The sequence below is a fragment of the Erinaceus europaeus genome, chromosome X, assembly GCF_950295315.1.
Source record: "Erinaceus europaeus chromosome X, mEriEur2.1, whole genome shotgun sequence".
In the NCBI taxonomy this organism is placed as follows: domain Eukaryota; kingdom Metazoa; phylum Chordata; class Mammalia; order Eulipotyphla; family Erinaceidae; genus Erinaceus; species Erinaceus europaeus.
In genome coordinates, this window is record NC_080185.1 from 95944820 (window position 1) to 95972751 (window position 27932).

At 39.3% G+C, this 27932-nt stretch overlaps 1 protein-coding gene across 12 annotated transcripts in view; it reads left to right on the top strand.

Annotated features, from left to right (window-relative positions):
* CASK (calcium/calmodulin dependent serine protein kinase) overlaps window positions 1-27932 on the top strand; it is a 392391-nt gene that overhangs the window by 283994 nt on the left and 80465 nt on the right. For 7 of the 12 annotated variants that reach the window (XM_060182549.1, XM_060182551.1, XM_060182553.1 and 4 more), the window contains exons 9-12: window positions 1961-2044; window positions 4306-4405; window positions 9623-9640; window positions 18984-19105. In XM_060182549.1, the coding sequence (XP_060038532.1) occupies window positions 1961-2044; window positions 4306-4405; window positions 9623-9640; window positions 18984-19105 (324 nt within the window). The remainder of the gene's footprint in view (window positions 1-1960; window positions 2045-4305; window positions 4406-9622; window positions 9641-18983; window positions 19106-27932) is intronic. The other 5 variants (XM_060182550.1, XM_007521111.3, XM_007521112.3 and 2 more) reach the window with 1 other exon arrangement.

Genomic DNA, 27932 nt, shown 5'->3' on the forward strand with positions numbered 1-27932 from the left:
AACTAGAGACTGTCAAATGGCAGAACTAAAGCAAGGGCCAAGTTCAAAATCACATGGAAGGTACTATGTCACCAGGGGAGGCTCTGGTGCTGTGGTTATCTATCTTTCTTTCTTTCGTTCTTTCTTTCTTTCTTTCTTTCTTTCTATCTGTCTAATCTGTCTATCCATCTCTCTCTATTTCTATCTGAATGAAATAAAATGTCACGGAGGGGTGAAATTTGTGAGGCCCCTACTATACACACGAGTATTTGCATTTAACAATTTAATAATAAGTTTGATATCCTTTATTCTAGGAAAATTGTTGGTGAGTTGGGGGATTACAGTGCTTCACAAACAGTGGCACACTGAGAGCTTTTGAACAAGAGCAAGTTTTTATTTATTTATTTATTTATTTATTTATTTATTTAAGAAAAGAGACATTAACAAAACCGTAGGATAGGAGGGGTACAACTCCACACAATTCCCACCACCAGATCTCTATATCCCATCCCCTCCCCCGATAGCTTTCCCATTCTCTATCTCTCTGGGAGTATGGACCCAGGGTCATTGTGGGATGCAGAAGGTGGAAGGTCTGGCTTCTATAATTGCTTCCCCCCTGAACATGGGCGTTGACTGGTGGATCCATACTCCCAGTCTGCCTCTCTACAAGAGCAAGTTTTAAAGTATGTGAGAAGAGGCAGTGGGGAAACAGGACTAAAGTTGCATCTCTCACCTTACTTTGAAGGATCAAGGAAATCATCATAAAGCACATAGTTGGTTTGGTTTTTGAAAACTAACTGGTTGTGTGCTATATCTCTGGTCATGCAGAATGTTTCTAGGAACACAAAATTGAGTGAAGTTGACATGATACCCTGGACAGGAGTAACTCCATCTTGAATCTAGAAGACATTGCCACAGAGAATAAATTTAGAATTAGCTTCCTCTTAACTGTTCAAGGAATAGTTGGCATGTTTATTTTGTGATGGCCTCAGAGGCTGATTAGTTCAAACAGACCAGATGTGGCCCAGACTGAGGAAGAACCTTTTCACTTTTATAAAATTGTAATCATCTGCCATAAAGTATTAGTCACCTATTGAACAAGGTCCAGCAGAGTGATCATACATTAGAGATTGAAGAGGGTCCCACATGGGCAAATGATTGGATTAGGTGGCCTTGAAAAGGGTCCTCTAGTTTAGATACACTTGATTTTTTTAAACCCAATAATTCCTAACAACTCAAAATGTTGAATCTGTTGTTAACTTAATTTTCCAAACGTTTATCTCACCAGACAAGGTCATGTCAAAATAACCTCGTACTTTCATAACAGTTATGATTATTTTAACCACACAGTCTATATGACCTTATATTTTCAGTCTTTTATTATTGCTTAAAATAAAATAGTTTTACCCTTGATGTTGACCTTCATAACCATCATTTAAGAATGCTTACTAGCCTAGCGAGTATCATAGAATAAAATCTAATGTCCTAGAATTAAATCACAGTTTCACATTTAAGAATTTGGAACTTAGGGGCTCCGGTGGTGGCACACTTGGTTAAGTACACACATTACCATGTTCAAGGACCCGGGTTCAAGTCCCCACTCCCCACCTGCAGGAAGGTGCTTCATGAGCAATGAACTAGGTCTGCAGGTATCTGTCTATCTCCAGATCTCCCCACCTCCTCAATTTCTCTCTGTCCTATCAAGTATAATAGAAGAAAAATAAAGAATCTTAAAAAGAATTGAGACTTTAGACTTGACAAAACAGCTTACTTGGATAGTGCATTGCTTTGTTAACTGCAATGTACTTGATTAAAGAAAGCTTCAATGTTTCTGTTTCTTATCTCTCTGTCTCTGAACATGTCAGCCTGGAATGATTAAGCCCTAGCGATAACAAAAACAACTTTAAACCTTTTTGTTTTAGATTATGTTGCTTCATATTTTTAAATGGCTATATATGTTCATTATCTTCCTCCTTTTCAGGAACGGGATCGTTATGCCTACAAGATTCATCTGCCAGAAACAGTAGAACAACTGAGGAAATTCAATGCAAGGAGAAAACTAAAGGTAAAGTCAACCCATCAGAACAAAGTCAGACAGATACAGTTAGTAGCAATGTTTTTTTTTTCTTTATTGGGGGGAATTAATGGTTTATAGTCAAAAGTAAAATATAGTAGTTTGTACATGTGTAACATTTCCCAGTTTTCCACATAACAATTCAACCCCCTCTAGGTCCTCCTCTGCCATCCTGTTCCAGGACCTGAACCCTCCCTGCCCCCACCCGAGAGTCTTTTACTTTGGTGCTATACACCAAACCCAGTCCAAGTTCTGCTTTGTGCTTTCTTATTTTTCAGCTTCTCTTTTTTATTATTAGTGATTTGATACCAATAAACAGGATTGTGGGATAAGAGAGGCACAATTCACACAACTCCCACCATCAGTGTGCCATATCCCATCCCCTCCTCTGGAAGATTCCCCATTCTTTTTCCAGACATCTCTGTGGAGCACAGAAGGTTAGAGGTCTGGCTTCTGTAATTGCTTCTCCACTAGACATGAGCATTAACAGGTTAACTTTCTTAGCCTCCCACCTGTTGTTGGACACCTGGGTTGCTTCCAGGTTTTGGCTATTTATGCTGCTATGAACATAGGTATACACAAATCTTTTTGGATGGGTATATTTGGTTCCTTAGGATATATCCCCAGGAGAGGAATTGCAGAGTCATAGGGAAGGTTCACTTTTAGCCATCTGAGAGTTCTCCAGACTGCTCTCCACAGGAGTTAGACCAATTTACATTCCCACCAGCAAAGTCCTTGGCAAAAAATGATTATTAAAGACATGTCATTACTGAAATGTTGTCCAAATGTGTTCCTCAAGGCTTGTATTTGCTTTGGAATACACCTGAACCAGTATAGCCTAAGAAGGGGGAAAAATTATTATCTAAAGTGAATTTTGGTAAGTTCTACTTGTTGATCTGATTTTAAGTATAGACTTCTTTACTATTTTATTTATTTAACTATTGGATAGAGACGGTGAAAATTGAGAGAGAAAGGAGAGGTAGAGGGGAGACAGACAAAGAGAGGGTCTACAGCACTGCTTCACTGCTCAAAATCTTTCCCTCTGCAGATGGGGACTGGGAGCTTGAACCCTGGTCCTTGCACATTGTAACATGTGCCCTCAACCAGGTGCACCACCTCCTGGCCCCTGGTCAGTTGTTTTTTATGTTCTTTAGTTTCTTCCCCCAAAGAAGTTAGTAATTATACTTATTTCCCAGTTCTTCCCTAAAGTCTTTTTAATACGCATACTATTTTAGCCTACGTGACTCTCTTTATCCTCTAGGATTAAAACTTGCATGGCTCAAGTGCCGGCCTTTCACTGTTGGGCTCAAGCTTGCTCCCTTCATAAGGAAGTCCGGCTCTATTTCTCTGAGTGCCACAAAATCAGACTTAAACCTAAAATAGCTGTCTAAAGTGATGACTAAGATTCATTTGGACAAGGCCAAGCTGTCACAGTTGAAAAAGGTTACATGACTTTACCACATCCCTTTGCATGGCTATTTAAAGTTGCGAGACCCAACAACAACCTAGAATTATGAACATCAGCAAGGATTATCACTCCTTTTTTTTTTTTTTCAAGGTTTTGGACAGGCTGCATTTTTTTCATTTAGTTATATATTTATTTACTTATGTATGTATTTTTTTATTTATAAAATGGAAATATTGGCAAGACCATAGGATAAGGGGGCTTTTTTTTTTTTTTTTTTTTTTTTTTTGCCTACAGGTTATCACTGGGGCTTTGGTGTATTGCACCAAAGTAAAGGACTCTAAGGTGGGGTGGGGAGGGTTGGACCCAGTGGGGCTGTATTGTTATGTGGAAATGGTATGCATGTACAAACTAGTGTATTTTACTGTTGACTGTAAACCATTAATCCCCTAATAAAGAAATTAAAACATATTTTATGTTAGTAAGTGTGAAATTATACACCTAAAATGTTAGAATATTGTCATGCGACATTAAATCATCAAAACTTTTTTTTAAAAAAAAGAAAACATTTTTATGTAATCACATGCATCTTTCTGTTTCATTAAACATCTTTTCCGAAGCATCATTTTATCGTGACTACAGAATGTTTTTTTGTGTGGTACATGGTTGAGTTGAAGCTGTAGATGATTTCATATATTTCTGCAATTCCCTTACAGTCTTGTTCTGGTATGTGCCTATGTGACCCATTCAAAGGAGTCAACATTATTTAAAAGCTACCTCTCTTCTCGCTTTAATCACCTTATGTTATGTGTTTGTTTTAGTTATATATTCCGTCTCTTTGCTTTAGGGTGCGGTACTAGCAGCTGTGTCAAGTCACAAATTCAACTCATTCTATGGGGATCCCCCTGAAGAGTTGCCAGATTTCTCCGAAGACCCTACCTCCTCAGGTAATTTGGACCATTCACCCATTCATCCATTCATCCATTCACCAACGTGATCATTAGGTGTCTTCATCCTTTTTCATCTACAGTGAATAAGTGTTTTCTGTGAGAGCTAGTCAGATCCTCCACAAAATTCTAAGGGTGTTTGTCAGCAACCAAATACCATCTGCACTGCATCTGGTTCCTTTTCATTTCAACAGTGAGTCGGCTCTCTGCTACTGCTCTGTCACCAATACTTCACTTTTGTTTTTTTAACTCAGAAATACTACCACCCCTTTCCCCACCCCAGACCCAACACTGCACTTTATCCATCATTGTAGTCAATCATTTTTTGATTGATTTTTTTTTTGAAACTTTATAGCTGCCCTTTTACTTCAACAAAAACCTTTAGTATAAGTTTTTTCCCATGTTAGGCATATTAGGTTAGCTTTGGGACAGCATTGTTTTTGACTGAATTGTTCAATACAAAGCTATCTTGTGAGTTATGTTTTGAAGCAATGTGGAAGCTGTCTTTTTTTTATAAAGTTTGTAACACGTGTGAACAAGTTTTCATGAGAGAACATAGAGTTACTTTTATTTATATACATATATACACATATATATATTCCTTTAAAACACTAGTGTTCACAAAATTAATTTCTAAAGCGCTTAGATTTCCATCTTACTTTGCCAGCGATGTGCTCTCAATGACTGGCTACTGAAAATCTTCAAGGTTGAGCACCAGGATAGCTCACCTGGCCAGTATGCCTGCTTTGACATGCTCATGGCCTGGGTTCAAAGCCAACCCAATACATGGGAAGAACTTCAGTGTGGTTGTTATCTTTTCCTCTCTCCCTTTGTCTCTCTCTGTCTGAAAACAAAATCAGCTCAGAATGATGAAGCCCTGATGATGATAACAGTAAAAGTCCTTAAGATTGGGAGTCGGGTGGAAGCACAAGGACTGGCGTCAGGGTCCTGGTTCAAGCCCCCGACTCCCCACCTGCAAGGGAGTCGCTTCTCAAGCGGTGAAGCAGGTCTGCAGGTGTCTGTCTTTCTCTTCCCCTCTCTGCTTCCCCTCTTCTCTCCATTTTCCTCTGTCCTATCCAACTACAATGACAGCCATAATAACTACAACAATAAAACAAGGACAACAAAAGAGAATTAATTAATTAATTAAAAATCCTTAAGATTGTTGATATGTGTATGCAAATGCATATGTGTGTTACAGTTTTCCTATTTTGTTTACATAATTGTTTGCTTAAAACACCTACATCATGTGTCCTGGCTTTTCTTTTTTTTTTTAATTTTATTTATAAAAAGGAAACACTGACAAAACCATAGGATAAGAGGGGTAAAACTCCATACAATTCCCACCACCAGAACTCCGTATCCCATCCCCTCCCCTGATAGCTTTCCCATTCTTTAGCCCTCTGGGAGTATGGACCCAGGATCGTTGTGGGTTGCAGAAGGTGGAAGGTCTGGCTTCTGTAATTGCTTCCCCACTGAACATGGGCGTTGACAGGTCTATCCATACTCCCAGCCTGTCTCTCTTTCCCTAGTGGAGCGGGGTTCTGGGGGATTGGAGCTCCATGTCCTGGCTTTTCTTTTTCTCCCGTCAGTATTTGTCATGTGCTAGACTTTATGAAGCGACTTGATTTTCGTACTCTTGGATTCGTCCCCTCAATATTCATGTATTGCCTTTAGAATCGAGACCCAGGGTTGTCGGGCGGTAGCGTAGCAGGTTAAGCGCACGTGGTGCAAAGCACAAGGACCAGTGTAAGGATCCCAGTTCGAGCCCCCAGCTCCCCACCTGCAGGGGAGTCCCTTCACAAGCGGTGAAGCAGGTCTGCAGGTGTCTACCTTTCTCTCCCCCTCTTTGTCTTCCCTTCCTCTCTCCATTTCCCTCTGTCCTATCCAACAATGATGACAACAAGAATAACTACAACTATAAAACAACACGGGCAACAAAAGGGAATACATATTTAAAAAAAACGATGACTTCACCGGTAAAAAAAAAAAATGAATTGAGACCCAGGGCCCTCCATATAACATTAGTTATTTGTCCTTCACAGCTATAAAGAGTGGATGTACTGTTGCTCCTGTGTTCTTTCTTTTTTTCACGTCGGAGCTATAAGCACTTGTCAGTATTTGTGCTTCTTCCCTGTGTTTATACACAGATGTGCACCTATTACCTTCACGCCTAGAATTTCTTAACCAGTTGGTATGTGAAAAACAATAGGCTCAGGTTTCCCATTCCAGCAGCACTACAGTTCCTCATTTTGACCTTTACCATTTGTGATGTGAATCTTCCTCTTTTGAGTGAAGGTGATTTCCGAAAACATTCAGAAATGGTAATCTTAGAGAAGAGAATCTCAGAGACGAGAAGGAGACCTTGCTGTTTTCCTCTTATGCTGACTAAGTAATTACCCAGAACCCTTACCAAATGAAAGTCGAGTTCATAGTTACATTTCTTCTTCCGTTTGATGTCTTCTTCTTCTTTTTTTTTTGCTTCCAGCTGACTTTATTCCCTCCATTCATAACTTTGTTGTTTCTTATTCACTCAAACTTGTTTTATTGATTGATTGATTTGTGAGCCTCCAGGGTTATCACTGGGGCTGTGTGCCTGTATCACGAATCCACTGCTCATGGAAGCCATTTTCCCCGCTTTTTTTTTTTGTTGCCCTTGTTGTTTTGTCGTTGTTATGGTTATTATTATTATTATTGTCATTGATGATGTTGTTGTTGGATAAGACAGAGAGAAATGGAGAGAAGACGGGAAGACAGAGAGGGGGAGAGAAAGATAGACACCTGCAGACCTGCTTCACTACTTGTGAAGTGACCCCCCTGCAGGTGGGGAGCCGGGGGCTCGAACCGGGATGGTTAGCCAGCCCTTGTGCTTCGCGCCACGTGCACTTAACCCACTGCGCTGCCACCCGACCCCCTCAAACTTGTTTCTTTTCTCCTCACACTCAGATTATAGCTCACTCTCTCTATATGGAAAATGAATCCAGTAATAATCATATTGTACTGTGACTACATGTTATATTCACATACATGAAATTTATTTCATATCTCTAATACCATGTTAATCTTTAGAGATGTGCTTAGGAGCCGTGTGGTCCTTGAGTTAACTTCATAGACCTAACCTCAGTGTTGGCACTTAATGTTTTACCTGTGCCTAGCAATAGCTTATTGAGGGCTGGGGAGATACTATGCAAAAAAGACTTTCATACTTGAGGCTCTGAGCTCGCCAGTCTATCCCTGGTACCACTATAAGCCAGAGGGCGGGAAGGCAGGAGGGCGGGAGGGAAGGAGGGAGAGAGAGAGAGAGGGATCTTACTTTCTATGATATTTTCATTTATTTATTTACTACCAGGGTTATCACTGGGACTCAGTGCCAACATAGTTTCACCATTCCTGGAGACCAATTTGTTTACTTTCTTTTTATTTCTTTCTGACAGGGGGTGAGAAAGAGGGAGAGTGGTGCAGAGAGGAGAGATACCTACATCAGTGCTCCAGCACTTGTGAATTTCTACTCCCACCCCCACCCCCACCCCCACCCCCATGCACATGCACAGGTAGGGACCAAGGACTTGATCCCTGGTTCTTGAACATGGTAGCATGTGTGCTGTATGGGTGAGCTACCACCAAGTTCCTGTTACACTGAATTTTTTTTTTGAAGAAAATATTACAGATGGTACAATTTTCTACATCTTTACCCAGTGTTTTCTGTTTTGAGAACAGTCTTTGGATAGTATAGTTGAAATAGTTTTAAACAAAGAATAAATTTCTTCCTCTGCTAGGTAACCTGCAGGTCCTCAAGTTAGTTGTTCAAAATTTTGCATTCCTTTTTTTCTTCCCTTTCCTGCAGTCACATGTACCCTATTTTTTTTCTTTTTCCAGACTTCTGGCTCTTAATCTTGTAAGCAATGTATATCTTTATGTAACAACATGCTATATGTGTGTCTCTGAAATATCTTTAAGTAGCTTTGTCTGGCTGCTGCAGGTAACATACAGTAGGATTGTTCTAAGAGTACATACATGTCTGGTTATGTATCCTAAATGAAAAGGAAATTGGATTCCAAAGTCAAAGAAAACAGAAAATTGTGAAGAAAATGCCAACATTTCTATAACTTTCACATAGATATTAGGAATTATTTAGATATCCCTAGTATTAATTTTTTAACTAAGACATGTAAAGAAATTATATTATTGTGTAAGCATTATTTATTCAAATAACTGTTATCTGCCAGTAAATTTACTTTTCCGCAACCAACGAAATGTTGCAAGTTTGATTACAGAAAGCCTACTACATATCTTCTCTGGACTCACTTAAGAGCTTTACACTTTCACAAATTTAACACATCTGTACTTTTGTTTCTCATTTCACTTTCATGAATGTTTTATTCATTTGCAAGTCTAAATTATTCTCCATTTCTAATCCTCAAATTCTGCACAATTCAAGTTCCCAATATTAACCTTTCCACTGTCTTTCTTTCCATTTAAATCTGTGTGGGTTTGTTTTGTTATAAAGTACAAGACACTCTCTTCGTAATTACCTGAAAGTTCTTCCAAAGAAGAAAAATTATCAGAGAGCAGGTGGTAGATGAGGTGGTGATGAAGACTAGATTTGAAAGAGAGAACAGTGTAAGGTCACCAACTGCCATATCTTGTGATGGAGTGTCTGGTTCTTATCTTTAGATACTGATTTTTCTATTCTTTCTTATTATGTAATAACAAATGATACATAATTAGATTTTTAATGAATGTGCTTGACAAAATTTTAAAAATTAAAAATTTTATTTTGATTCCCCATCAAAAATTCTGTTTAAAAAAATCACAATTTAAAATGAGTCATTTCCCCAATTTGTCATGTAAGGAAGTGTCTAACATGTTTAGCCATGCTGTTTACATTGTGATTTTTTTTTTCTATTTTGATAATCAGTCCATCATACATTTACTAGAATTTATCAAGGCTAAGTTTTACTACTTAATAACCCAAAACGGAAATATTTTATTCTTATATATCAAATCAAAGAGGTCAGAACTCAGAATCCAGTGTTTGATGACTAAAAAAAAATCTCAACAGTTCCAGTGCATGGAACGGGAGGGCTCACTTTGGGCTCAGACAGGAGACCATGCTTCATCATATGGCTCATCTTGTGAGCTCAGCTATGGCTTGATAACCTGCTTGCTCTAAAATCATACTGTTTATTGTTTGTCCATATGCTGCCTTCCTCCTAGGACTTCTAGCAGCAGAAAGTAGGTATCCCTTTGTTTTCCTCTAAGGTTAATCTTTTATACAAAAGTGTTTGGCTTTGCATGGTTCATAATAAGCTTGACTTTTCTTCCTTGGCTGTTTGTGTTTGGATGTTTGATTATGAATTTTAACACTACCTGATCATGAAACTAAAATTTGGGTGTATTGATTTCCTGAGACATTGCCCTACAAACGCCATCAACTTCTCACTTCTTTCATATGAGGGGGGAAAGGCAGTGTTAAAATTTCAACTGCACTAAATACTAGTTCACATCTGAATTTCAAGCACAAGCACATTAATTCTGGGGAAAGGATAACATTTGATTTTATAGTTTGCTTTCAAGAAAATTTTCAGGGTAAGTGGATTTTCCTTTGACAATTGCATAATATATGAGTGACTTATTACTCTGTTACTAACACTTCTCAGTTTACTAATATGGAACTGTGATTATTACTAATATGAAACTGTCTCTTACCTCTTACCATCAGACCACTTATAAAGAAGAATGTACTGGCTAGAATTGAATTCAAATGAACTATTTGAATTGAAAACATGTAAGAAACTACATACACAGCATATTGGTCTGTAATTTGTTTTTGTGATATCCCACCTAGCTTGTACATTTTATGATGTCCACACTGTCCTGATATCATAGTTTCATACAGCTACATATGAATCTATAATTATCTCAATGCTGATTTCAATTAAAGCAACACAGTAAACACTTCCCTCAACATTGGGGAAGGGAGTATATATTTTTTTAAAAAGGCAAATTATAAACTCTGGGTTCTAATGATTAAACTGTCCAATTTTCCTGCATTAGGTTTTTTTTTCATCTTATATTGTAGCCAGTTTAATGTAATGTTTTCACAGTGTCCTAATAGCCATCTGTTGGTGTGTAAATGAATAATCTCAAAGCATCATTCCTCATCTCACAGTTTCTATAAGTTAGGAATCTCAGGTGTGTCTTAGCTGAGTACCTCTGGCTCAAGATCTCTCATGAGACTGCAGTAAGCTTGGCTTCTGGAAGCAGTGGATTCATTGTGCAGGCACCGAGCCCCAGTAATGACCTTGGTGATAATAATATATATCACTAACAAGTACAATTATTTCAACTTCTGTATCTGTAATTTTTCATAGTAAAGCATAGGGATAAGGATTCTTGAGATAGACTCCGTCTATTTTGACACTGAGAATTTTTCACTATAAACATTTGAATGTTTATTTTTCTGTCTTTTCAGGTTATTTTTACTAAATCAACTTTTTATGTGACTTTTCCACTCTTGTAATGTGTGTGTTCTAGACCCAAAGTTCTTATTGACCTTAAAAGCGCATTCCTCTTTAAATAGAGACTTAGAAAACATTTTAAAAACAGTTGATAGATTTATGCTTTATTATTATTATTTTATAATAGCATCAGAACATTTTTAGAAACTTGTGTGAGTAACTGAGATTCTTTAAAAAAATGGAAATGTTCTGGGCAGGGGTAGATAACATAATGGTTATGCAAACAGACTCTCAGGCCTGAGGCTTCGAGGTCCCAGGTTCATTTCCCCCTGCACCACCTTAAACCAGAGCTGAGCAGTGATCTGGTTTTAAAAAAATGGAAATGCTCAAAGTTAAAGTGTATGATTATTAACTGCGTTTTATATAAATATTACCAATTTAATATTCTGAAGATGGACTTTGATTGCTTTCTTATAAATATATCAGTGTGAAAGCTTGAGTTAGTCACTTCAAATTACATGGCAGATTTAAAGGGACCAAGTGTATTTTTAAAAAGAGAATGAGGAGAAGAGGAAGGGGAAGAAAAGAAGGAGAAGGAAGAGTAGGAGGAGGAGGACAAGAAGGGAGCTCTAGACTACCACGTAGAGCTGCAAAAGTCACAGGCTCCTGAGCAAACTCCAGGGACTCATTCAGAGAAAGCGGGGAATGGAACACAGTACTCTTGTGGCATCAGGAAAACCTGTCAAGCTCTAGGGTGTCCCAGCTGCCGAGATACTGGTGATTGGGGCCAGACTTCCCTGCAGGCAAGAAAACTGACTATGACCTCACAACAGAGTCCCCACATTCGGGAATCAGTCTGGAAAGAGAAGGTCTGGGGTCACCCCCCTCCTCCTTCACTAGACAAGCTCTCTGTTTAAGGCATATCAGGTGCCATAATACGTCACTTCCACGTTCCTGCCCTCTTTCCGTAACTCACATACAAAGCTGGACCCAGCCCCACCTGTGGGCAACAACAGAAACCAAAACCAATGGGTAAAACTATAAAAACACTGGCTCTGCAAAACCAAGATGAAGGATAGAAATTTAATGACATAAGTCCAGGAGAGTTATCATAAAAAGAGTTCAGAGTGGGACTGGGTGGTGGCACACCTTACAATGTGGGTTCAAGTCCCTGGTCCCCACCTGCAGGGGGAATGCTTCACAAGCGGTAAAGCAGATCTGCAGGTGTCTTTATGTCTCTCTAAGTTTATGGCTGTCTCTATCCAATAAGTATAGTTTTAAAAAATAAATTTAAAAATTTCTCTTAAAAAAGAGTTCAGAATATGCATTGCCAGGAAACTTGAAAGAAATACAAAAATCTTAATATGGAGAAATAAAGAAAGAAATTCATGATTTCAAAGATTCACTTAATAGGAAAATGGAAAACTTGACAACAGAGTTACAGGATAGGAAGGATAATTTGAATGCTTTCCAGTCTCAAATAGCGAGTCAAGGAAGTAGACTTACCCATGTAAAAGAGAGAACATGAGGAATAGAAGACAAACTGGCCACACTGGAGGGGTAAAATTAGGGAAAATGAAACAACTTTTCAAGAGATTGAAGACTATCAGAAAAACAAAATCAGAATTATAGGAGTCTTCGAATGAAAGGTGTGAAAGAAAGGAGCAGAAGCCATATTCAAAGAAATAACAGCAGAAAAAAATCCAAATCAAGGATCTTATAAGGATATAGATGTTGAGGAAGCAGAGAGAACTCCCAAATTTCTAAACACCAAGACACATCATTGTGAAACTATCAAAAGTCCGGACAAAGAATACATTTGACACTCTTCCAGAGAGAAGAAAGCTTAGAAAGACAGCATAGTTAGACTTGTATCATATTTTTCTGCAGGAACTACAGAAGCCGGGAAAGAGTAGAGTGGTATATTCAAGGTTTTAAAAGACCGTATCAGCCACACATACTCTACCCTGCAAGACTACCGTTCAAATATGAAGGAGCAATCAAAGCAGTACCAGGCATACAAAAACTAAGGGAATCTGCCATTACCAAACCTGCCTTGCAAGAGTTACTGAAAAGAGTACTACAGAGGAAGAAACAAGGAATATTCAATTCTCAACAGTGATACACAGTAAAACAGACCCAGAAACACAAGCCATGAGACAACCATAAAATATGAAGGGGGAGGAGAAATGAACAGAAGATGTGTAAGCAAAGAGTGGGGAGATACGAACAGTTTAAGAGACATTTCTTTGATGTGTTTATATATATTTATATCTAAATTGTATAATACTTTTATATATAACACATTTACATGCTTACAGTCATCTGTCTTGTCAAATGATGTCATTTTCTCTCTAGTACTTTTCAATCTTTCTTATAACTTTTTGTTTGTTTCTTTTTCTCTCCTTTTCATATATATCTTGAGGTTCTTTAATTTGGTGTTCGTGTTCAAAGACTGTCTTTGGTTATAGGTTATACCTTTTACCAAGTGACCTGCATCTCTCTGAAAGACAGCTACTGTATGGTTCCACTCACATGTGCAATATAAAGAAGTGAAATACATGAACTTGTTATTATTATTTATTTATTTATTTTGCCTCCAGGGTTATTGCCGGGCTCGGTGCCTGCACCACGAATCCACTGCTCCTGGAAGCCATTTTTTCCCTTTTGTTACCCTGGTTGTTTTACCATTGTTGTGGTTATTATTATCGTTGTTATTGATGTCATTGTTGTGGGATAGGACAGAGAGAAATGGAGCGAGAGGGGGAAAGAAAGACACCTGCAGACCTGCTTCACCTCCTGTGAAGCGACTCCCCTGCAGGTGGGGAGCCGGGGTTCGAACCTGGATCTTTACACCGGTCCTTGCGCTTTGCACCTCGTGCACTTAACCCACTGCGCTACCGCCCGGCCCCCATGAACTTGTTTTTTAAAAATGTCGAACTGTGACTAAGACTGTGAAAACTATGGTGGTTATCCTTGAGGGGCAGGGGAGAGGGAGAACCAGTGTGTGTGTGTGTGGGGGGAAACACAGAACTGTGGGGGTGGGAGTATACCCCTATAATCTTATAATCATGTAAACCATTATTAGATCACTAATAAAATGATTTTTTTAATAGTAGAAATTAGGCATCAGGAGTTGGGGGTGTACCTCTGTGGTAGAGTATATCTATGAGGCCTTGGGTTCAACCCCTGCCCCCCACACACACAATGAATGTCCTCTCAGAAACTATTGTGAATTATTCTGGTGTTGTGCTAAGGGTAGAGCATGGTTTCAGAAGGGGCCAGTCTGTAGTAAAAGGACCAGCTGTTGAGATCCAGGACTCTTCTCACTGCTGTGACCCCAGGGTCATTGCCTGAGGAGCCCTTGACTTCTCAAATGTAAAGACCTCTAGGACAGAGTAATTGTGGACTTACCTAAGGAAATCTGTGTAAAAGGACTTTGGAAACTATAAAGTTTGATACAAATACAGATATTAAAAATTATTGCCACTGTGGCTTTAAGGAAACAGTGCGGTGAAATGAAAGAAGCCGTTTTCTGTGGTTGTCTTTCATTATAAGACTGCATTCCTTTAGAATTTGCTCAGGAAAAAAAAAAGTGACCATCTTCACTGTATCATATCTTTTTACAGAAAGCACTCTGCAAAGTGTAACATGGAGTGTAAAAATGAATAAGAGGCCTCCAGTTCTGCCACCAAATGAGGTGTTCTTATGTGCAGTTTATTGATTTTTTTTTTAGTTATCTTTATTTATTTATTTATTTATTGGATAGAGAAAGCCTGAAATAGAGAGGGAAGGAGGTTAAAAGGATTAACGTTCTTTTTGTTTTTAATTTTTATTTATAAAAAGGAAACACTGACAAAAACCATAGGATAAAGGGGATCCAGCTCCACACAATTCCCATCACCAGAATTCTGTATCTTATCCCCTCCCCTGATAGCTTCCCTATTTTTTATCCCTCTAGGAGTATGGACCCAGGGTCATTATGGGGTGCAGAAGGTGGGAGGTCTGGCTTCTGTAATTGCTTCCCCACTCAACATGGGCGTTGACAGGTTGATCCGTACTCCCAGCCTGTCTCTCTCTTTCCCTAGTGGGGCGGGGTTCTAGGGAAGCGGGGCTCCAGGACACATAGGTGGGGTCGTCTGCCCAGGGAAGTCCGATTGGCATCATGTTAGCATCTGGAACCTGGTGGCTGAAAAGAGAGTTAACATATAAAGCCAAACAAATTGTTGACTAATCATGAACCTAAAGGCTGGAATAATGCAGATGAAGATTTGGGGGTCTCCGTTTTGTAGATAGCTAGTACACCTAGTTTAGCTGTATTCCAAAGGGCCCATGACTATACTAGTGTTGTTTTTTGTTTTTTGTTTTTTCTTTCTGAGCCTGACATTTTTGGTATTTCCTAACTAATAGGTACAGCAATTCAAGCAGTGAGTGCAGGGACTTTGGAGCCAGACACATTAGGGTTGAGTCCTGGCTTCAGTGTGTCTTTCTTGTGACCTTTTCTTAATCCCTATGAACCTCAGATCCTTATCTAGAATGATAGTATATTTGCCTTATCACTGTGAGGCTGTCCATACCTTCAAGAATTGGGAACTGCCATTATAATTTTCTCTAGGAGCTTAATTTCATTGTATAACTTTGTAGACGTTCTAAAAGTAAACAGGTGCCTATGTAAAGGTAGCCCTGGGGGTAGGCTGGTGGGATGGGCGTGGCACAGGGCTTGGGAGTTCACAGACCAATAGATGATACTGATATAACGTTGGTCTGGTACAGCCAGAATTGCTTCTCAATCATTAGACTTGCCGTCTGAGTGTTCACTTGACAAAAAAAAAAAAAAAAAATCTTTATTTTAACCTTATTATATGGGTAAACTGCAACCTAGATTATATATCAGCCTAAATGATGCTGGGTAGAGACAATAAAAACTAGATACAATTCCACAAGATAAATGATTTATAAGATAAATCTATGAATGATCATAGATCCCTGTGGCTGAAATTTTTTAAATTTTTTTTAAAGATTTTATTTATTTATGAGAAAGATAGGAGGAGAGAGAAAGAACCAGACATCACTCTAACACATGTGCTGCCGGGGATCAAACTAGGGACCTCAAGCTTGAGAGTCCAAAGCTTTATCACTGCGCCACCTCCCAGACCACCTGAATTTTTTTTAATGTAAAAATGTCATTAGTACTTTTGTTACTGCCAAAGTGTAGATCTGGTTTCAGTAACTTACTAAATGTGGTGTCTTTTTATCCTGCTGTTGACAGTATGCTGGGCCAGAGTTCAGTAAAACATTAGGACTGATTTCCTCACATTTTCAATACCCAGCACCACCATAAGCCAGAGCTGACCAGTGCTCTGGTGGCTCTCTCTGCTCCCCTCTCTCTTCCCCCCCCCCACGTGTCTAAATAATAAATGAGTAGATAGCATAATGGTTATACAAAGAGACTCTCATGCTTAAGGCTCCAATGTCCCAGGTTCATCGCCCACACTGCCATGACCCAGAGCTGAACAGTGCTCTTGTAAACATAATAATAATAATAATAATAATAATAATAATGAAATAATAAAATGTGATAAGTCAAAGAAAAGTCTCTTTTTTAAAAATTGCCATGGTAATTTCCATCCATAACCACTTGATTTGTTTTTTTTAAGAATTTTTTATTCTTTTTTAAATTTTATTTATCACTGAATAGAGACAGAAATTGAGAAGGGAGAGGGAGCTAGAGAGGGAAGGAGACAGAGCGATACCTGCAGCCCTACTTCACCACACGTGAAGCTTTCCCCCTGCAGTTGGGGACCAGAGGCTTGAGCCCAGGTCCTTATGCACTGTAATGTGTGCACTTAACCAGGTGTGCCACCACCTGGCCCCATAATCACTTGATTTTTTGCTTACATCCTAACATTTGCCATAATTAAATAGTTCTATAAGCAGTGGCTTATATAGCAACTTTTTTTCTATTGTAGAAATCTTGGAAAATATGGACAAAACAGAATGAAGTGTAAATGGAAAAATAAAGATAACAACTGTTACCCTTCTGGTGTATATTCTGGCTTTTTATGAGTTTGTATATATTAAAAGTTCTTTAATGTAGTCAATCATTCTCTAGTATTAGATTTTTTTCTACTTTATATGCATTTCTATCCACAACTCTTTTTCTATATTTCTTCCCTTCTTAAGGTAGGTTCTTGTAAATGGGATTACTGAATCACAGTGCATAAACATTTTTAAAGCTCTTGGGTATGTCTATATGCTGTTACCAGATTGCTTTCTGGGAAAATTGGCATTCCTACTACTAAGTGCATGCAGGTGGATAAGTTCCAAGACCAGAAGTAATTAGGCACATCACAGGGTTTCAGAACAGATGTACCAAGTTCTTTATCCTAATCTAAAGCAGGGTTTCTAAGCCTCAGCACAGTAGACATTCTGGGCTGCATAATTCTTGGGGACCGGAGCTATTCTGAGCACTGCAGAATGTTGAGGACCATCCCCGATCTCTTCACTAGATGGGCGACAGCACAACCCAAACCCTTATCACCAGAGTTAGAACAACCAAAAATATCTCCAGACATTATATGTATGTATCCCCCGCTGAAAGGCAAAATTACTCAGATTGACAATTATTGATCCAATACTTAGATGTGAGATGGGGCACTTAAGAAATTTTTCCCTAGGGCCTGGGTGGTGGCGCACCTGATTGAGCGCACATTTTACAATGTTCAAGGACCTGGGTTCAAACCCCCAGTCCCCACCTACTAGGGGAAAGCTTTGCGAGTGGTAAAGCAGGGGTAGGCTCTGTCTCTCTCCCTCTCAATCACCCCCTTCCCTCTCAATTTCTGGCTGTCTCTATCCAATAAATAAATAAAGATAAAAAATATAGATTTTTTTCCCCTGATGTACACTAACATTCAGAAACCTTGCCTTAGTTCTCAAATGTTCTTTTCTGTCTCAGGAATATGTATGTATGTGTGTATTATCTGTAGAATAAAACAGGCTTATCGTTTCTTTAAGAATATGTAACTCTGTTACTACTCAATATGTATCTCTCCCTGATGATATCTCCCTGAATAGCTGGTTATAGAACAAAATTTGAAGAAAGTGAGCACATTACCATTCACTTTGCTCTGCAAAAATGATTTGTCCTAATATTTCAATATAGTATTAAGAAACATCAGTTCCTCTGTCTTTGTCCTCTAAGGAAAAGGGACTCAAAAAGAATACCAGTGACTTCATTCTTTGGTTTTGTACATAAAGGAAAGAAAACAACTGGATAGGGTTTGTGTTAAGTTGGAACCTTAAAAATCCTGAGAAGCCTTATCTTTTTTAATTTATTTATTTATTTATTTTTGCCTCCAGGGTTATTGTTGGTGCTCAATGTCTGCACCATGAATCCACTGCTCCTGGAGGCCAGTTTTTCCCTTTTGTTACCCTGGTTGTTTTTATCGTTGAGGTTATTATTATCATTGCTATTGATGTCATTGTTTTTGGATAGGACAGAGAGAAATGGAGAGAGGAGGGGAAGACAAAGAGGGGGAGAGAAAGAGAGACACCTGCTGACCGTCTTCACTGCCTGTGAAGCGACTCCCCTGCAGGTGGGGAGCCAGGGCCTCGAACCGGGATCCTTACGCCGGCCCTTGTGCTTTGCGCCACGTGTGCTTAACCCGCTGCGCTACAGCCCGAACCCCAGAGAAGCCTTATTTTATGCAGTGAGCACTCACAGTTGATTGGCCCTAAGATCTCCTGCTCACCTCTGTGTTTCGGTGATGTTCCAAACGTCACAAGGTCCTAAACTCTCACTCTCTTTCTAATGTATATAACTGCACTCGGATCTCCTAGCAGCTCAATTATACTTGATGAATTTCCTTAATTCAAGTTAAGACAAGCTTCAGCTTACCTTCACAAATGAGAAGCTCACAATTACACTGTCCAGAACATAGGCTCAGTAGACAAACATTCCCCATTCTGAAGTGAAATGAAACTCCTTAGGTCTGTCCTTCAGTAATGACACTAATATTTAAAGTTGTTCATGATCCTTAAGTAAGGTTTAGGTTACAAAGGTTAGTTTGGCATTGACTTTCTGTACTTGCTATTTCTTTTCTATTTATCCATTGTAGGAGCAGTCTCACAGGTGCTGGACAGCCTGGAAGAAATTCACGCCCTTACAGACTGCAGTGAAAAAGATTTAGATTTTCTACACAGTGTTTTCCAGGATCAGCACCTTCACACACTACTAGATGTAAGTTCCTCTTTAATTTTTTTTTTGTGTGTAAATTGAATATTTGGCATGCCTTTTGATTTTACATGGATTTCCATCTGTCTTTGAAAATAGTTCTTATTCAGTTGCCTCAAATTTGTCTCGAATGTGATAAGTTATCCATCATAGACTCAGAATTGAAATAAAGTATATAATGTACATATAGTGCATATGCACTATAGCCTAGCAAGTCATAGTGAAAAAGTATATGTATACACGTGTCATTTCGTTAGAAGAAGCCATTGCTCTTAGCCTTGATTACTTTTTATTGCTTTAAACACTGCTTTAAAACATACTTAAGGGGGCCAGGTGGTGGCGCACCTGGTTTTGCACACACATTACAGTGCGCAGAGACCCAGGTTCAAGCCTCTGGTGCCCACCTGTAGGGGGAAAGCTTCACAAATGGTGAAGCCGGGCTGCAGGTGTCTCTCTGTCTCTCTCCCTCTGTGTCTTCCCACCCCTCTCAATTTCTCTCTGTCTCTATCCAATAATATTTAAATAAATAAAATTAAAAGACATACTTCAAGCATGAGTATAGGAGAAAGATAAGCAAATGTTGCTTATGGGCTATATTCACACATATATTTCATATTTAATTTTGCTGGTTTTCAAAGACTCCATGTCTTCTTAAAAATCTAAGACTGTTCAGAGGAGGACCTAGGTGGGGAGTTAGAGTGTTATGTGGAAAACTGAGAAATATTACACATGCACCAACTACTGTATTTTACTGTTGTAAACCATTAATTCCCCCTCAATAAAAGAAAAAGAAAAAAGAAAAGTACTTCAGAGAAATGTAAAAAAAGAAAGAAAGAAGAAGAAGAAGCTAGGACTGTATTTCACTATTAAATATGACAGACTCACATGATGAGGTGTCAATAAGAAAATGTAGAAGATAAATGAATACATGTTTTCTTCGTTGACAGCAGATTGGGATAGAGAAGAAAAGCAGAAGCTGACAGTTCACATCTGCTTTCGTTTCAAGTCACATTCTAACTAAAATACCTTTCTTACGAGAACGTGGTTAACTTCAGCAGAGAACGCATTCTTATTATAGTGTACTCATATGTACTAGTCTTCTATAAGAAAACCTTCTCTGAATGAGAGCATGTTTGCTTTGGGACAACTAGAATTTTTTATCGTGTTCGTGATTATGATCACCCTTTATGATGCAAATTAACTCAGAGCAAAATTTCCCTGAATGTAGTCTTACAGGACAGGTGCAGGGAAACCTAGTTTTCAGATGTGCTAAGTAAAATAAGCCAGACAAAGATAAATGCCGCTCACTATCATTTATATTTGGATGCTATGAAAATATTTTGATTCGCTGAAACTGAGGATCCAGTGGTAGCTATTCCTTGTGGAAGCTGAGAAGAAGTTTGTAAAAGAGTATAAACTTCCAATTACAAGACAGATAAAGTCTGAGGCTCCAGTGTATGTCATGATGACTATATTATAGTGAATAGTTTATTTGAAGTTTGCTAAAAGGGTAGAGTGTGCCCTCCCCCACCCCCCAAAAAAGTAAGTGAGATGGATGGATATGTTGATTAAGTCTACTTACTGTGAGAGAGCATCCTTTCACAAATGCGTATCCAGTCAAATCATCATGTTGTATGCTTTAAATACCTTATGAAATCATATTTGTGGGTGAGAGAGATAGCATAGTGGTTATGCAAAGAGGTTCTCATCTCTGAGGCTCCAAAGTCCCAGGTTCAATCCCCCACAAAACCACCATAAGCCAGAGCTGAGCAGTGCTTTGATAGAAACAAAAAAAAAATCATATTTGTCAACTAGACCTTAAAGGTGTGAAGAATAGCTTTAAAATGAGCTCAGGAAGATAAATAAATTTGGGGTTGTTGGAAAAGTCACGACACATTTTTGTGTTGAAAAACAGAACAATGTGTCATGATTTTTTCAATAATCCATTAGGTCTTCTCCTTAGTGTATTTTTTATATTGTATTTATTTACTTATTTGTTGCACAGTGACAGAAAAAATTTTATCAATGGGGGGGGATAAAGAGGGAAAGAGAAAGAGATACACCTGCAGAACTGCTTCACCACTTCTAAAGCTTCCCCCTGGCATGTGGGGACAGGAAGCTTGAACCCAGGTCCTTGCTCATTGTAACATACCCCCTACCCGATGCATGACCACCCAGCCCCTAGTGTCATTTATTTTTAAGTCATTTGAGGACATTTCAAGTTAACCTTATTTCAAATAACTGTTGCTTTTCTTAGATACCAAAAAACCTTTCAAATGTATCCTGTTTCATGAATAGCTCACAGCATTCCATTATCATGCTCTTTCTGTTCAGCAGCATCATCGTTGCCAGTATTATTATACATTACGTGCCTTAAAATTTGCCTTCTCTATACTAGTTATTGAGATGTCTGTTGTTCTCTACCATTGCTTCCTGTGCTGCAGAACACCTTCACAATTCTCCCATTTCCCACTGAGGTCATCATACTTTAATAGAACTAGGGAACCAGTTAGAGCACACGTATTACAGCACACGAAGACCCAGGTTCAAGGCCCTGGTCCCCACTTGCTGCGTGGTAAGCTCCACAAGTAGTGAAGCAGTGCTGCAATCATCTCTCTCTTGATCTCTGCCTTCCCTCTCGATTTCCTTTCTATCCACAAATAAGTAAAGAAAATATTTTAAGAGAAAAATAGAACTAGTTATTGGCATATTAGAAAGAAGTGCATCAGAGTGTGGAGATCTAGTTTACTTAAGTGTAGTCAGTGGTTCAGTCAGTGCTGAGGTTTACTTACCTTCTCAAGATCAAGGACTTTTTTGTCTTTGAAAGACTGAGAGAAGCAGCCGCACCTGGTTGAGCACACATGTTACAATGCACAGGGATCAGAGTTTGAGTCCCTGGACCCTGCCTGAAAGCTTCAGAAGCAGGGCTGCAGGTGTCTCTCTGTCTCTCTTCCTTTCTATCTTTCCCTTCCCTTCCCTCTTGATTTCTGATTGTCCCTATCCAATAAATAAAGATAAAAGTTTTAAAAAAAAACTTAAAAGACTCAGAGAAGTCTTTAATATTAAATCTGTTAAAATCTAAAATGTTAAATGAGCTTCTTTAAGCTAGAATAAAAGGTGTTAGCTGGTAAAACATGTTAACATCTTACTGGTAATTTTACAGTAAAATACATAATAATCATATGTTGAGGTGCAAAAGCTTTTTGGTTTGAGGAAAAAGAAAACAAGGGGGGGAAGACTCAGAGAAGTCCAAATTGGTTTTCTTCTTCTTCTCCTCCTCCTCCTCCTCCTCATCCTCCTCCTCCTCCTCCTTTTTTAATGTTCGTAAGTCACATTTTATTTGCTTCTGCTTTTCTTTTCGAAAGTATTTGTACTAGTGACTTAATAGTGATTTACAAGAGTGTAAGATAATAGGGGTATAGTTTCACACCACTCGCACCAGCCAAGTTCTGTGCCTCTCCCTAAGGAATAACCACCATGGTTCTTCCAAGGTCTTAGAGACAGATTAGCTACTTTAATTGCAAGTTCATGTGTTTTGATTCTCTATATTTCACATGAGTGAAACCATCTAGTACTTGTCTTTTACCTCCCTACTTCACTAAATAGTTCCATCCACTTTGTCCCAAAGCATATAGTATCATCTTTTTAATTGCTAAGTAGCACTCCATTGAGTATGTGACTCGTAGCTTCTTTTTGAAATTGAGAGAATATGAAAAACAGAAAAATTGAGAAGGGATAGGGAGCTATAGAGGGAGAAAAGAAGATACCTGCAGCACTACTTCACAACTCATGAAGTTTTCCCCTTGTAGGTGCAGATGGGGCTTGAACCCTGGTCTTTTGTGCATGGTAATGTGTGCACTCAACCAGGCATACCACTGCCAAGTCCCTGACTCATAATTTCTTTAGTTCTATTTTTTATTATTATTTTAACATAGCTTACAGAAGCCACCCACAGGACCACTTCATATTTATTTATCTATTAGATAGAGACAGAAAAATTGAGAAGGAATGAGGAGATGGAGGAGAGAGAAAGACACCTGCAGCATAGCCACTCGCGAAGCTTCTCCCCTTACAAGTGGAGAGTAGGGGCTTGACCCTGATCTTTGTGCATTGTAGCATGTGCACTCAGTCTGGTGTGCCACCGTCCAGCCCCAAAGTTATATTGTTCTTTCTGATATAGCGAGGTGTGTGTGTGCCAACCAAGCTTGAGACTGCATAGGGGGATGTAAGACATAGCTAGTTTCTACAAAGAAGGACAGCTATTCATTCCAAGACAAAAGTGGATTTTGGAACTGTGCCAGGCCTCCACTTGTGGCCCAATATAGTATTCTTCAAACCTTCTCACTGGAAATATTTCTTTTCTTTTTTTTTGGAAATATTTCTTTTGAATAACTGCTGTACTTTAACATTTTAACAACTTCAGTAGAGACTTTCATGAGGAAGACATGCTTAAAGTAGGTTTGGAGGAGTCGGGCGGTAGTGCAGCGGGTTAAGCGCATGTGGCACAAAGTGCAAGCGCCTGTGTAAGGATCCCTGTTCAAGCCCCAGGCTCCCCACCTGCAGGGGAGTCGCTTCACAAGCGGTGAAGCAGGTCTACAGGTGTCTATCTTTCTCTCCCCTCTCTGTCTTCTCCTCCTCTGTCCGTTTCGCTCTGTCCTGTCTAACATCGATGACGTCAATAACAACAACAATAAAAAAGGGCAACAAAAAGGAAAAACAAATATTTTTTAAAAATTAAAAAATAAAATAAAGCTAGGAGTCTTTGAAATTATAAATCTTTAAAATGTATCATCCACGTGACTACTAAATGACACATTTTTGAGGCTTATAGTTTCAAACATACTTTAATCATGTCTTCCTCATTAAAGTCTCCGCTGAAGTTGTAATAATGTTTACCTGAAAAGTACAGCAGTTATCACAAGTACTGTGGTGTCTCTCCTTCTATCTGTCTCTTCCTCCCTCTCTGTCTCTTACTATCTTAAAAAAAAATAGCTTTCCAAGAGGGATGAAATTGGTCAGGCTCAAAGTTCCTGGGGGAAAAAAGTTTGGTGGCAAAAATGAATGAATGAATGAATGAATGAATGAATGAATGAATGAATGAATGAATGAATGAATACATAAATAAATGACTGTGACAAACTCAAAATTCCAAAGAAATATGAATCGACTTTTTTGGAGGAAACATCTGTCATACTGACATAATTTACACTAAAACAAAAGGAGAAATATTGTGGTTCCATTTAGAGGGGATTGTAATTTACAGAAGCTGAAGGTAGGATGATAATCATTTCTGATTTCAATTCTAGCTTTAAAAAAAAATCTGGTTTAATCTGTAGTGAAATCTAGAAATTTCCAAATAATCGTTTCCCAGTAAACTTCCAGGCACACAATACTGCTCCTCGTTTTCTAGGGAGAATACAGAGGTTTAAGGATTAACAGTTTATTCCAATATAACTACTTTTAAATTTTTTAACATTTACTTATTTTCCCTTTTGTTGCCCTTGTTGTTTTCTTGTTGTAGTTATTATTGCTATTATTGATGTCATTGTAGTTGGATAGGACAGAGAGGAAGGGAAGAAAGAGGGGGGAGAGAAAGATAGGCACCTGCAGACCTGCTTCACCGCTTGTGAAGCAACTCCCCTGCAGGTGGGGAGCTGGGGGCTCAAACCAGGATCCTGACGCAGGTCCTTGTGCTTTGCATCACGTGCACTTAACCCTCTGTGCTACTGCCCGACTCCCCAATATAGCTACTTTTAAAAGTTAAAATCTCTGACTGGCAAGACAGTATAATGGTTATGCAAATACCTCTCGTACCTGAGGTTCTGAGGACCCAGGTTCAATCCCCAACATCACTATAAAGCAGAGCTGAGCAGTGCTCTGTTGTCTCTCCTCCCCCCCAATCCTTCTCTGCTCTGCATCTCTCTTTCATTAAAAATACAGAAAATACATTTTAAAAAAATTAAAACCTGTTGTACAGGAATGATGGGCTATATATTAAATATATAGATCAATTTGGGGTAAACTACAATTTGGCATATGGATTACTTTGCTAAGGTATTGTACCCCAAAGTACTATAACAAGCAGGGCTGCTTAAAATAACAAAAAAATGATCCTCTCACAACTGGGCTGGGACAGGGGGCTAAAGCTCTACTCAGCTGTAAGAAATGAGAAAAATCTTCTCTTTTGTTACATCTTTGGTAGAACTGGAAAGACTCAGGAAATAAGGGAAATAAGCCAGAAGGCAAAGGGCAAATATTAGGTGACCTCACTCACAGGTGGGATGGGAGAAACAAAGAAAGTGGAAATACAGAATGAAACTTAGACTAGAAAAGTTGAAATTGCTTCCCAAGACCCTCAAATCAATGGGAATTGAAACTTAAACTAGCTGTGGTCTGTCTGTTGGAGCAGACCCAAGGATTTTTAAAGGGAGGAGGGGAGCTTAAGGAGGACTGAGGACCCAGTGCACTGTTGGGGGAGAAAAATGTCAGTTGGTGTTAAGTGTGATTGTGTGTGTGTGTGTGTGTGTGTGTGTGTGTGTGTGTGTGTGTGTGTGTGTGTGTGTGTGTGGACACCAACTGAGAGAAGATGAGAAACTACATGTGTGACAACAACTGGCTTGTGACTCATTTCCTTCAGTAAGGACTAGTTTTACTAAAACTAATCCTAAATCAAGCTATTGGAGAGTTATGTTTCCTCCAACAATGCTGGAGAATCCTTCCTTGCTTCTGGTAGTTATCAGCAACCTTTGACATTCCGTGACTGGTAGATACATCGATGTGTTCATTCGGTTCACATGATGTCTTCGTGTGTATGCACGTGACCCTGTCTCCATAGGGCTTTCTTTGTTCCTGACTTTTTGTTTGTTTTTGAGCGTGGTGCTTGCACAATATCTCCACTGTTCCCAGCAGCCTTCCCCCCACCCTTTTTTTGCGGGGGGGTATTTCTGGGGCCTCAGTGCCAGCACTGCGAATCCCCTGATCTTTGAGGCCATTTTCACCCATTTTTGTTGCCCTTGTTGCTCTTGTTGTTGTTATTATTGTTATTGATGTCGTCCTTGTTGTTGGATAGGACAGAGAGAAATGGAGAGAGGAGGGGAAGACAGAGGGGGGAGAGAAAGACAGACACCTGCAGACATGCTTCACCGCCTGTGAAGCGACTCCCCTGCAGGTGGGAAGCCAGGGGCTCGAACCAGGGTCCTTACGTTGATTTTTGTGCTTTTCGCACCATATGCACTTAACCCGCTACACTACCGCCCAACCTCCCCCCTTTTTATTTGACAAGACAGAGAGAAATGGAAAGGGAAGGGGGAGTAGAGAGAGAAAGGGAGAGAGACATCTGCAACACTTCTCATAGAGGTGAGAGACAGGTGTTCTCGTGAAACACCTGCAGCATTGCTCCAACACTCATGAAGCTTTCCACCACAGTTGGGGATCAGGGACTTGAAGCCCAGTCCCTGTGTATGATAACATATGCACTCTATCTGGTACACAACCACCTGGTTCCAGGGTCATCTTTTTCTTAGTAGTTCATTTTACTGGGGACATGTTGATTCACAAGACTGGTGTTGTCACATGTGTGCAATTTCACGTCTCCCCACGATGTCAGCACACACCACACCCTCCACCAATTCGTCCTCATCCTCTCTATGCCACCATCAAACCCCCACCACCACCTCCCTCCCCTAAGAGTCTTGGGAGTCTGCTGCAGCAGACCACCTAATTAAGTTCTGCCCTGTACTCCCCCCCCCCACACATCATCATCATCATCATCACCATCAGGATTTCACCACTCTAGGCTAACTTTTTCAGGTAGAGATGGCATAGGGGGACATGAGTGAGTGAAAGAGGAAGATATCATTGCACCAAAACTTCGAGGGGGTCTGGCTCAGCCTTGGGTTGTACACATGGTTTACAGTACAGTCTTGAACATATAGGCACAACTTCTCATGGCGTGTTGGAGGCACACCGGGATCCCAGTGTCCCTTCATCCTGTCCTTTTCTCTCCTTCCCCAGAGTCCTTTGTTTTGGTGCAGTAAACCACACCCAATCCAAGATTCACCTGTTGTTTCTCCATTCCTGTTCTTTGTTCTTGAGTTCCACCTGTAAGTGAGATCATTCGGTATTGCTATCGGTCTTTCTCTTTCTGGCTTGTCTCAAGCAACATGATGCCTTCAAGTTCTGATGCCACAGTATTGCAAAGGAGGTGACTTCCTTCGCCATTCATCTGTCTTTGGTTTGTAAGCCCTATGAATGAGATCATGCATTATCTGTCCTCCTCCTTCTACATCTCATAAGGACACAAGTAACTGGATTCAAGACCCGATCTCATCCAATCTAGCCAAGTACAGCTATAAATACCCATCTTCTTAAAAAGGTCATAGCCTTGGGTTTCAGGAAGCACGGATTCTGTAGGCAGTGTTCAACCTACTATTGCATGGAAACTTAATTTAGCCTTGAGTTGGCTCTTCAGGTGTGAATGTGAATTACACAAATCTGATTTAAAAATGTAGGGTTTTACCTACATTTTTAACATCAATTAGGCTTTCTTAGGAAATAGTATTAAAGTGTCATTTTATTTTTTATTGATATTTTGAGTCAGTTTTGTGTTAGAACCTGTAGGTAGCATACTGAATGGTCAGTTGATAAAGTGTGTTATTACATGATGGAATAAAATATTTTAGATAAAAAGTGCCTTGCAGATATTATCTGTCTTCTCGTGTCTATAGAAATTTTTCTGTTGCAGAATAAATGTTTACTTTATAAGTCAACAGTGTTGTAAAAACATTGTTGAATGAGACATTTATCTCTTTGCCAATCTTTGACAACCAACTAA